Source organism: Diabrotica virgifera, chromosome 1 (genome assembly GCF_917563875.1).
Source record: "Diabrotica virgifera virgifera chromosome 1, PGI_DIABVI_V3a".
NCBI classification, from domain to species: domain Eukaryota; kingdom Metazoa; phylum Arthropoda; class Insecta; order Coleoptera; family Chrysomelidae; genus Diabrotica; species Diabrotica virgifera.
Genome location: NC_065443.1, coordinates 232699734 through 232712202, shown reverse-complemented (window position 1 = coordinate 232712202; position 12469 = coordinate 232699734). Strand labels below are relative to the sequence as shown.

At 35.6% G+C, this 12469-nt stretch overlaps 1 protein-coding gene across 6 annotated transcripts in view; it reads left to right on the top strand.

Moving 5' to 3' along the window:
* LOC114333043 (cGMP-dependent protein kinase, isozyme 1) overlaps nucleotides 1–12469 on the top strand; it is a 286543-nt gene that overhangs the window by 223875 nt on the left and 50199 nt on the right. For all 6 annotated transcript variants that reach the window (XM_028282878.2, XM_028282884.2, XM_050641966.1 and 3 more), the window contains 2 exons: nucleotides 6241–6452; nucleotides 9561–9841. In XM_028282878.2, the coding sequence (XP_028138679.2) occupies nucleotides 6241–6452; nucleotides 9561–9841 (493 nt within the window). The remainder of the gene's footprint in view (nucleotides 1–6240; nucleotides 6453–9560; nucleotides 9842–12469) is intronic.

Here is a 12469-nt window from a genome sequence, read left to right as displayed (position 1 = left end):
TATAATTAAAATTATCAATACAATTTACAAAATGCTTTTCTGCAGATAGCATACCTAAAGCACTAGGTTTCGATGTAAACATCGAAAAACAGCGTTCTGCTTCAGATGTTGATATAGGAATGGTAACTAAAATACTTAAAAGTTTAATAGTTTCTTCAAATGTGCTTTTTAAACCTTCCCTCTACAATAAAACCGATAGCGAAACAGCCCCAGAGGTAGTACTTAATTCGTCTCGCTAATAGAGTACCTACTTCTAATTCAGTTTTAAACCGAGTTTTGCTTAAAAATTAAAATTGTCTCCATGGTTCATTAAGAAATGATTCGGAGAACTGATGCTTATAAGCAGAAAACTCCTCGGACATAAATAAATTAGAAGCAACTAAATGTCCGGAGAAGGTAGACCTTTGAAAGATCTGGTACTTTGAATAGTATGAACCATTAAGTATTTGTCTAATTCGGCGCTAAAATTGACCAGCTCCTTAAATATACCTCTATTTTCTGAATTTTCTTTTTCGTCGTGACCTCTTAAAGCTAACTCGAAAGCTCCACAACACCTTATAACATTTGTAGTTTTTTTTCTAGCGAAAAACCACCAAAAATTTTTTTAAAATACTAATCTTTATTGTCAATTAATAAATTAAACTTAATAAATAATCAAAATATTATCAAATACCCACGATCATGATGCACTAAAAGTTTAATTATAAATACAAAAACTTTTTAACAGAAAATATACATAATAAAAGCGACAAACCAGCACGTAAAGAAACTCAAAATAAATAGACCTGGGCCCGGATTACGTACACTCGATACGCATCGTATCCGCCATGTTTTACTGTAGCGCCTTATGGGAAAACATGGCGGATACGATGCGTATCGAGTGTACGTAATCCGGGGTCTGGCTTCATACCCTCGTGCCTGGCACAGAGATTCTAATGTAAGGTATACTAATAGTCCAATATAGCTCTTTCTCTGTCACTAACATATAATGCTCGTAAAATCTTTCTCTCTTTGCTCGTGCCAGTACTGACTTCGGCGCGAAGGAGATTCTCCTGTCGAATACTCTCCGCTGTCGGCAGGGATTGTATTGCGCCCATAGTTGCCATATTTTATATAATTTATGAAGATCAAAAGAAATACACACAAAAAAATTAATAGGAATTAAAAAGTTTTGAAGATAAAAAATATGTTTATGGATAGTTAGCAAGGTAGTGCCATGGCTCTATGGCACTACCTCACGGGCCGCCACTGTTAAGCACTAGGGAATGTTACCCTGTAGTTTCGCTGTTATCTGATCCAACATTAATGAAAATAAGGGCTAAAGGCGAATTTACACTTATTCACTTTAGAGGTACATTGCGGATGATTCACCCGCAATGAAAGGTATAAACATACTCTTCATCTACATTTCATCCAAGATGCACATCCAAAGTAAACAGTGAACAAAGTAGAACGTCTTCCTACTTTCGATGAACTGGCTCGATGATTCATCCACTGCAACCCCTAGTGTAAAGTGTAAACTTGTTTTTTTCGGATCATTGAACATTCCATGCCATTAAAACGCTGTTAAATAATTTTTTTTGATATATAAAATGGCTTTTCAATGGAAAGACAAACATATGCATATATTTCTAGAAATATATCGGAATCATGAGTGCCTGTGGAATATTCAATCTGAGGACTACCATAAAACCATAAAATATAATCCGTGAAAATGCATACCGGTCTGTATTAAAAGAGCCACATTTATCGGGATTAAATATAGGCGACATAAAATCAAAAATCAAAACTATACACACTCGCTATTGTCCAGAGTTAGCAAAAATTAGGAAGTGAGAAAAGAGTGGATCAGGAAGCGCTGATGTCTATTCTCTTCGTTTAAAGAGGCAAACTCCTTCTGATTTTTTTCTAATTTTCGCCATTCTTCTAGTAATGCTTTACTTATTAACTCCACCCCGACACTAATCGTATTCGCCATTTTGAAAAGACTGTTTATTAACTTTAGATATACACTGCGGATGTTACATGAATAGTGAAAGTGTAGATTGAAAGGCCAACAATTTACATTTTCACTGACGGAATTCGTTTCACATTTGGAAGCATTCTCATTTCTGACACATGCATTCGTTGTTCTTCTTTCTTTTTAACTGCCCAACATTCAGATCCCTACATTATAGCTGGCCTTATAGCTGTTAGCTGTTTTATAAAATTTTCCCTGCAGCTCCGTTGGAATTTTTCTGTCACGCAGCAAACCACTCGCTTTGTTCCACTTTATCCATCGAACTCTCATTCTACTGCATGCATATTTATCTATTTTCTCATTACTATATAATACTGCTCCTACGTAGTTAAAATTATTACTTTTCACATTCATGTCCAAATACTCTGTTTTTGTCCTACTAAGTTTTAAATCTTTTTCCTCAAGAGCTTGTCTCCTCTCTTCCAGTTTTTGTTCTAAGTCTCTTTCACTATTTCCTACTAACACGACATACATGCCCCTCAAAATTTTTACATATTCACCTGAAACTCTTTTGTTATTGAGTGCCCACTTCAGAATCTTTCGAGGAATTCTATCATCATAATGCTTTCTCAAGATTAATGAATACCATATGAGCGTGTGTTTCTTTATTACTGTAATTATTAGCTGCATTATAATGAAAATTCCACACCTGTAATTTTGAACCAATCAAAATACGTTATTTTGACAGATCACCATGGCAACGGAGGTATTTTATCGGAAATTTTTTGCTCGTGGGGTACCCAACAGCGAATTATAGTGGAAATTTTTTGACGTTGACAATAACAGAACATTTTTGACAGACTGGTTTTTATTTGTTTACATAATTTAGTTTTGATTCATTTTAGTTACAAAGCTAAGATGTTTTCTATATACTTCGGACACCTCCTCTCTTCCTAATGGCGAAAATGCAGGACTTTGAATGTTTTCAATTAAGTTTCTATGTCTAATAAAATATATATAATATTTAGACACTAATTTATTTACCTTTTTCCCATTCAGTACTTTCAATTTTGCGTAGTTTAGACGCAAATATTCGTGGACAATTTGGAACAGATTTTCTTTCTTCAAGTTGAAGCCACAATCCTCTATTAATTCAAATAAATAAGCCATGGTACGATGATTGATCTTTACATCAGATAATTTCACGCATATTTTGCATATTGTATGATTTTCAATCGATTCATTTTTTAAACAAAGAATTTTATTGATTTTACTGACTGTGCAATATTATTTATTGTAACAAAACGCGAGTTTTTTTTTGATGTTTTAAAGTGTCAAAATATAATAATCACAGCCTCCTATGATTGATGCTTGCTGACGCTGGTTATGAATTCCATACCATTAAAACGCGCATAACGCACGTTAAGAAAAACGCCAAAAAATAATTTTCTATTACTTGTAGTTACTCAAAACTTATGTAAAATTGAAGAATATACTATTTTCTATCTTGAAATGGTATTCCCATGCAACTAAAATGAATATAAATTACGAATTTGAAAGCCTAAATAATTGCTGACAAAGCTATGGCGCGCTATTAATCTGTTCATGCAGCTTTGGATTTTCAAATGCAAATTTGGTGTGGAATTTTCTTACCGAATACCACGCGAAGTCAAATTAATATCCGGAAATTTTTTTTGATCATGAATATTTTTAGAAAATTTCCCTCGTCTGCGACTCGGGAAATTTTCAAAATATTCATGATCTCAAAAAAATTTCCGGAAATAATTTGACCTCTAGTGGTATTACTAGTGAAAATTGCATCTGTTGTTGATCTGCCCTGCATAAACAAACATTTGATTATCGGATATTTTGGTTTCTGCACGTATCCGTCACACGGTAATTTCGGTATTATTAAAAAAAAATTTCGGCACCTATACCGGCTCCTTTTCGAAAACGGCGCTGGGGGGGGGGGGGGCACCAGCCCTCTTCACCCTTATGCATTCCTGCACTTTTCCGGTAACTGCCTTATATTGAAATTTGAAATTTTTGCCATTTTGAAATTTTTTGAAAATTACTGCATTCAAACCGTACCAACAAAAAATCCATTTGTGCTTATATAAAAAAGCCCATAAGCCTAGTTCATTACCAAATCACTACCGGCTCTCACTCGATCACTAACAAATGAATAAAGTAAAATTTAAAATTGGATAGCAATTTAGAGACTAACATAGCAGTCAGCAAATCATTATCAACAACTTCAGCATCAACCTCATCCTCAACATCTCCAACATTAACCTTCTTTAATGACGTAAGCAACTTAAATTGACCATCTAAAGAACAAGCAACTATTTTTTTATCATCAAATATTTAAACGTGATATAAAGATACACAAATATATAAAAACATGAGGAACTTTACTACAATCAAAAAAGATCATCTTAACGTCCAGAATATCCAACAACAGAATATACATTTACCTTAGAAACAGCACTATCGTTGAAAATTTACTGTACGTCGCCGATCCGTTTCAATACAATACAAGGAAATGACATAAGGATTAGAAGATTAATAATTAGTCCTGCTAGCCGACTAGTGATATCAAGTGTCTGCCTCAGCATTTTAGAAACTATAATCGAAAAAGAGCTCGAAACAGTGAAAATTGCAGTGTTTCAAAATAATTTTCTTGAAAGTTGGTGTGCCTCAACCAGAATAAAGTCATATAATAAACTTAAGGCGTCAAGTATCGTTTGCCCCAAATATTAATAATCCTATCCGAAATCCAATTCTAATATTTTTTCACAACACTCCAATTATTACAGAATCTAGCTCTCCTTAGATGGTCTAAATTGCTCTAAATATAATACGACAAAACGTATAATAGATAAAAACTGCACTATAAATAATACCAACCAATAAAAAAATATTGATCAACGTTACAACATAAACTCCAACTACTAATATCAGTAAACCTTTATTATAATTAAATTTGGACAGAAAATTATTGATACATTTTTTGCCATCATGTTGATACTAAGGACGTTATTATATCTTTGACGTACGTAAACTGATTAAAATAAATAGGAAGGATTAAGTACATTGCGATGTATAATATAAATAAACATTACCAAAATAATTCCATTTAACAGCTTTTACATTTATTACTCTGCTTCCTGGTTTTAATAGTTTGACTACTATTTGTCTAAGTGAATACTCACAACAGAGACGTATGGAATGTTTGTAATAAAATGTTAATAATTGTTCAATATTTTGATCCGAATTATTAGAAATATTTTAAAGACGCCTATTGAAGGTGTAAATTTGTATAAATATATGAAAAACCAAATAAACCTTTTTATATAACGATTTAATGTAGTCCGAAATTATGTTGATAGATATCATTATACAGTCGAACTCGCTTCTTAGAATATCGGTTATAGGAATATCCCGGTTTAAGAAATACAAATTTGAGTTTCTACTAGCCACCAATGATATGTTATTAGAATATCCCGGTAATAGGAATACTTTTGCTTGGTACCAAGGCTATTCCAATAAGCGGGTTCGACTGTATTTAAAAATAAGTGTTAACTGTGCAAAGTGTGCAAAACTGACTAGCATACTGTTGGAATTATAATCTATATCTGATAGTTTTTGCAAGAATTGTTGAGAGGTTTTGATAAAAGATGTTGTGTGATAGAAGCTGTATTATAATCTAGGAGAAAATTTGATAGTCTGCTGTAAGGAGAACCCAGAATCCAAGCTGCTACTAATTGGTCAGGTCAAAGGAGAACGTTTTCTTTGTGAATTTTTATAACTCCGTATAAGAGAGTGTTCTGTTATACTATGCTATAGGGTGTTGTATGTACTTCTTTGGTAGTCTGTCAGATATTCCTTAAATTTGTGCAGTATTTTTTATATTCTTTTTTCAGTGATTTAATTGAGTTAATTGGGAGTTAAGTCCTTAGTTGGTAAACTGCAGATCATTTTATGTTTATACAACAAAGATAAAGATGTATACAGAAGAACGGCCTATCTTCAAGTGGGATGTGGTACTAGGAAAAGAATAATAATAGGCAGTTAAATCGTAACTTGCTATTATATTATCCCATAAGTTGATGAAGTTAAAGTTTACCGTTAGTCGACATCTCATCCTTAGCAGCCCTTTTACTATGACATCCAAGTTGAGCTGGTTGTAGTAAAATAATATTATAGGTCATATAAATTTATATTTGATAAGCATCTACTATTTTCTCTTTGTTTATAACTCAAATGTATGTTTTTAGAGTGTTCTACAACAAACCAACACCAGCAGTAGAGATGGAGAATTACTTGCCAATATCCAAAAGCAGCATTCTATGGCTAACGGCGTTCCCCAAAACTTACTCACTCTTAATAGTAGCAACCATTCCAAGAAACAAGGAGTTTCAGCTGAATCTAGTGAAGCAACCGGAGAAGCCGTCAACATATCCATCACCAAATTTGACAAAGATTTCAGGTAATTATTTGCTAAAAGTTTTAACTATTTCTTCTTCTTCGTGTGCCGCATCCTTGAAAGACATTTGCGATCATCATGGCACATATTACTCAGTCTGTACCGGTTATGAAGGGTTCTATTTTTCCAGTCCACTATTTTACATTTTTCAAAAGGACGTTCGTTGTCTCTCTGATCTTGTTTTTCCTTTCACTTTTATTTGTCTAACATCTTAAAAAAAAAATTAAAGTCAAATTTGTGCAAAATGTCAACAAAAAGACTAAGAAGCAAAAAAGTTTTAAAAGCGTCGTGTTTAACTAATGGTACCACAGTAATGAATTAATTGGAACGTACACAAAAGTTTGGGGGGTTTAAGGGAACAAATCCCCCATAAAATTTTTATGGGGTTGACAAACTTCACTATAATTTTGTTTTAAGATGTTCATGCCATAAGAATGATACATGTCCATTTTCAATAAAAAATCTCTAATAGTTTTCGATATATTAAAAAAAATCGATTTTCATTTTGTAACATTAAAGCGCTGTAACTTTTTTTATGAGCACAATTGTATTAAGTTAAATTAGGTTAAATCGAACTATTTTTGACCCCAGAATGTGTGGTATAATTTATGACTAATCTTTTCGGGACACCTTGTATATCTTGTATGGTCAAAGCCAGCGTATTTGTTTTCTTCGCAATGTTGAGAATTGCTTTTCTTTTTTCATATTTTTAATGTGTTCGTGTTGGTTGCGTACTGTGTCCATGATATTTTCCACATTTTTCAATGACACCACATCTCAAATCTTGCATGTCTTTTTTCAGTTGCGTCCATATTGTCCACGCTTCAACTCCATATAAAAGGACAGAGATACGTAGCATCTCAATACTCTAGTTCTGATTTCTGTTCCCAGTTTTCCATTGCATAATATGTATTGCTTTCGTCGTATTAAAAGCGTTTCTGGCCATGGTTTTATTTCAAGACTGCGGTTCCATTGTTCATTTAGCTCACATCCCAAGCAATTGTATCTGGGAACTTTCTCTAAAGCTTTTCCTTTAACAAGGATTGTTTCGTCTTCAATCTTTTTCTTACTGATAATAATGATTTTTATTTGATTTTGTACTCAAATCCAGGCCAGACCTCTCGCAGTAGTGCGTAGTGTGATCAAACAAAATTTGCAACCCTTCTCTGCTGTCCACAAGAGAAGGGCTGCATGGTCTGCATTTCTGAGATTATTCACTAGTGGTCCGTTAATTCATAGTGGGCCTTCATTGATGTCTTTCAGTGCACCTTTAAACAACTCTTCTGAGCACATATTAAAAATAAGAAGGAATAGTACATATCCTTGTCGTACATCTCTCTTCCTCTCTCTCTCACACTCTCATAGGTATCTCTTTAGATTCTTTATGGTCTACAAGAATTATGGCTTTCTGAAATCGATTTAATGATTCTCACATTTCTGCTCATCTATTTCTGTGTTTCGTAATATATGTTTGCTCGCTTTCTGCGTTTTATTTTGTCGAAGGCATTAATTTTTTTTTCAACGTTAACCAGACATAATATAAATACGTCACACTTGACAACCCAACCCCGTTCTATGAGTGTTTATAAATAATGTCTCTCTAGTGCCAAAGTCTTTTCTAAATCCCAGTTGATTTCCTGTTATGCTATCGTCTAATTTTTTGTAGATACGTTCATGTATCACTCGCACGAGGACTTTTAAAACTTCTAAAAATTCTAAAGCCCTTTACCAAATTTATATTGTTTATCAAAAATGAATAACCATTTTCAATTTCGTTGCAAAACGAAAATACAGCTGCACCATATTTCAGTCCAATCAGAGAGTGCAGCAAGCACCTCTACCGGTTTCGAAACTTATTAGTCTCTCATCAGGAGGCACATATGCTGCTATCTCTGATTCAACCAAAACAAACCCCGGCATGCAGTCCCGGATTGCAACGAAGAAATGGCATAGATGCCTTAGCGGCAACTGCTAGCAAAATACTGTTTTCACTCTAGTGGCATAGAAAACAACATAATGTTACTCTATATTCCACCAGACTGAAAACAATGGGAACCTTCTCTGGTTACACTACCGAGGCTTCTACAATTTGCAAGCCATACGGATGCTGAGAATAAGGAAGATGAGAGAATTTTACAATTTATAATTCACGTCCAATCTGCTCAGCGCGGTAAAGTTCCAACGAGAATGGTTTGCTTCGTACTCCAATCAGAGTAAACATGTATATCAAAAATTAATAACCATTTTCAATTTCGTTGCAAGACGAAAATACAGCAGCACCATATTCTAGTCCAATCAGAGAGTGCAGCAAGCACCTCTAACGGTTTCGAAACTTATTAGTCTCTTATCAGGAGGCACATATGCTACTCTCTCTGATCCAACCAAAACAAACCCCGGCATGCAGTCCCGGATTGCAACGAACGAAATGCCATAAATGCCTTAGCGGCATTGTTACTCTATATCCCACCAGACTGAAAGCAATGGGAACCTTCTCTGGTTACACCTCCGAGGCTTCTACAATTTGCAAGCCATACGGATGCTGATAATAAGGAAGATGAGGGAATTTTACAATTTATAATTCACGTCCCATCTACTCAACGCTGTAAAGTTCCAACGAGAATGGTTCCCTTCGTACTTCAATCAGAGTAAACATGTAAATCAAAAATGAATAACCATTTTCAATTTCGTTGCAAGACGAAAATACAGCCGTACCATATTCTAGTCCAATCAGAGAGTGCAGCAAGCACATCTAACGGTTTCCAAACTTATTAGTCTCTCATCAGGAGGCACATATGCTGCTCTCTCTGATCCAACCAAAACAAACACCGGCATGCAGTCCCGGATTGTAACGAACGAAATGGCATAGATCCATATCGTCGATCCATTTTTATATTATTTACTATTCAATCAAAGATGAAAAAAGCATTTCAAAATATTTCATTGGAACAACTTCAGAGATACAAACACAAACTAGATGCTAAAGAACATGCTACATAAAGAAGGATCCAAATTGCTCAACTGCTAGTTTCCTATATTCCCAGTGTCATTTTTTAAGTTTTTCATTCGGGTTTAGCCATTATATTGTTTTATTACTATTTTTTGGTGTTTTAGATCCAAACAGCTGATCAAAGGAGCCATTATGGACAACAGTTTCTTAAAGCATCTAGACACATCACAGGTGCGGGAGATGGTAGATGCTATGTATGTGAAAGAATTCTCAGCAGGCTCATTGGTTGTGAAAGAAGGCGAGACGGGAGTGCATTTATTTGTGTCTGGAGAAGGTGACTTTGAAATCATTAAAGATGGTAACGTTCTGGGCCTCATGGGACCAGGAAAGGCATTTGGAGAGCTCGCAATTTTATATAACTGTACAAGGACGGCGTCAATACGAGGTAAAAGGATCATTTATGTTAAGACGGGAAGTGTACGACAGTTGTCGTGGAACAACCGAGCCCCTCACAGGGTTTTAATTTGCTACGACTGATCGCTTCCGGCCTCTGCACGGGTTTTTCCAATTAGTTTTATTTGCGAGTGTCTTGAGTGGGATTAAAAACTAATTTTACAAGCATGGAATTGCTACCATTAGCGGTAGCTTTGGTTGAAGATGAAAGAAGGATAAGGCGATTGGTAGTCCACCCACTATAGATATTATAAATAGTTGGGTACTTCCTCACACAATCAATCCATCATCATCATCATCATCATCATTAACCCGTACTCGTCCACTGCTGGACATAGGTCTCCCTCAGCTATTTCTATCTTTCTCTATTTTGTGCGGCTTGCATCCAGTTGCCGATAATACGCTTTAGATCTCGTTGGTGGTCGTCCTCTGCTCTGTAGTGCTTCTTCTCGTGGTCTCCACTCGACAATACGTTTTGTCCATCGGTGGTCTGACAATCTGGCGACGTGTCCTGCCCAATTCCACTTGAGCGACGCGATTATTTCGACGGCGTCCGTTGTTTTTGTTCTACGACGTATTTCTTCGTTTGGGATTCGATCCCACAGGGAGACACCCAACATCTTGCTCTCCGTAGCCCTCTGAGTTATGCAAATCTTGTTCACTACCTTTTTTGTGAGTGTTAATGTTTCCGCTCCATGAGTGAGTACAGGCAATACACACTGGTCAAAGGTTTTCCTTTTCAGGCATATGGGTAAGTCCGATTTAAATACATAGCTCAGTTTACCAAACGCTGCCCAGGTTTATCCTATGCGACGTGGGAGCTCGCACGTCTGGTTATCTCTTCCCAACCGAATTTCATGTTCCAAGTACTTATAAGATACAGTCTGCTCAATATCAATTCCATCAACAACAATATTATGATTTAGCACCAGATTAGTCATTATTTGCGTCTTGTTGATATTAATCTTTAGTCCGACCTCTAAGGAAGCCTGATATAAATAATTGTTCAACATTATTATTGTTCCATTAGGAAGGGGTTTTTCCTTGGTAAATGCTTTCGGTGAAAAGTTTGGCCAAAACCTGGATAATTTTATTTCCACCTTGTTTGATTGCCTCGATCACTACTCCGTCATCGCCAGGGGATTTATTATTTTTCATATCTGAAAGTGTCTTTTTAACTTCGTATGGTGTTACTTCTGGCATTAATTCTGATCCCTGGTTTGTGATTTTGGGCAGGGGCTGATCTTGCCTTGCGTTGGTGCTCTCATACATTTCGCGATAAAACGATTCGACAACCTTAAGGATTTCGGCTCTATCCGCAGCAATGTTGTTAACACAATCAATTAAATGTTCATAATTCATTGTAGAATGTAACTTCTCCTTTAGCAGCATCTTTTGCTCCAGTCCTGGACATAGACGTCCCCTTGTCCCTATATTCGCTTGTCTTGTGCTATCTGGTGCCAGTTTCTTCCTGCCTTTCTTTAATATCGTCGATCCATTTGTTTTGCGGTTTTGCTATGCCTAGTTTATGCAAGGGCGGTCATAAGGGGGGGCCATGGGGGCCATGCCCCCCCCAAAGGTGGCAATGCACCTTAAATAAACTTGTCTAGTAACACAGGATAATGTTATGTTAATATATTTTAAATTATTTACTCTGTAAATTAATTATTTTGAATGGATTCACATACGGATTTTGAAATACCTAGATACTGCAATCTGTAATAATGATAATTAATCATAATGCCTGTCTCTTCAACTCTGGTTACGCCAATGCAAGTGCATCGCCTTCCGCGCGAATCCCGACACCGGCGACGTCCAGTGTAGAAACAGAAGAAACATAAGAATGCCTATGTACATATTTTTTTATGGAAGTTATATCGTTGTGTATTGTGTAGAAATTTGAACGTTCTGAAGTATCTATCGTCTACCCGATATACACTATCGTATCGTAGTTATAGAGGTGACATAGGTGCAGTGCACTATATATATTGCCGGATTGTAATCATCATTTTATTCCAGGGTGACAGGTGAGTAAAAATCCATAGATAGGTTAGGAATAATTTTCTGTTTGCTAACGGAACGAATACATCAGCAATGAGTAAATAATACTCTGCAGTTTTCTCTCGTCCAGCGCAGATGTTCGCTATATAGGATGCTATTTCGAAATACAAAAGTTAATAGATTCCGATTTGAACGAAAAGTGACTGCAAATTATTATTAGGCTCAAATTAAAAAACCTGGGCATATCCATCTCTCGTTTGGCCGGAATCACAAATGTTCTTTTTTTTTTAGAAAATGAAGAGGGCAAACAATACGAATACGTTGAATTCGTATTTTTCTGTTGTTCCGAAGAAAGTAATTAAAGATGTGGGTGATAATGGGTCATCCCGGTCATCTTCCTCATCGTCTTCTCAACAGAATCTCGTAGTGCCAGAACGACTTACAACAGTATCAACATTACAAACATGAGTTAATAATGAAAATACTTTAAAGCAAGTCGCTGTAGAAAAGTCCAATGAAGTTAGTAACTACGACATTGGTCGAGTTGTTGATGGTTTGAGTGGTTTGGGAGACTTTCAAAAATATAATTATTTGAAAAATACGTGGGTTCCGGAAAAAA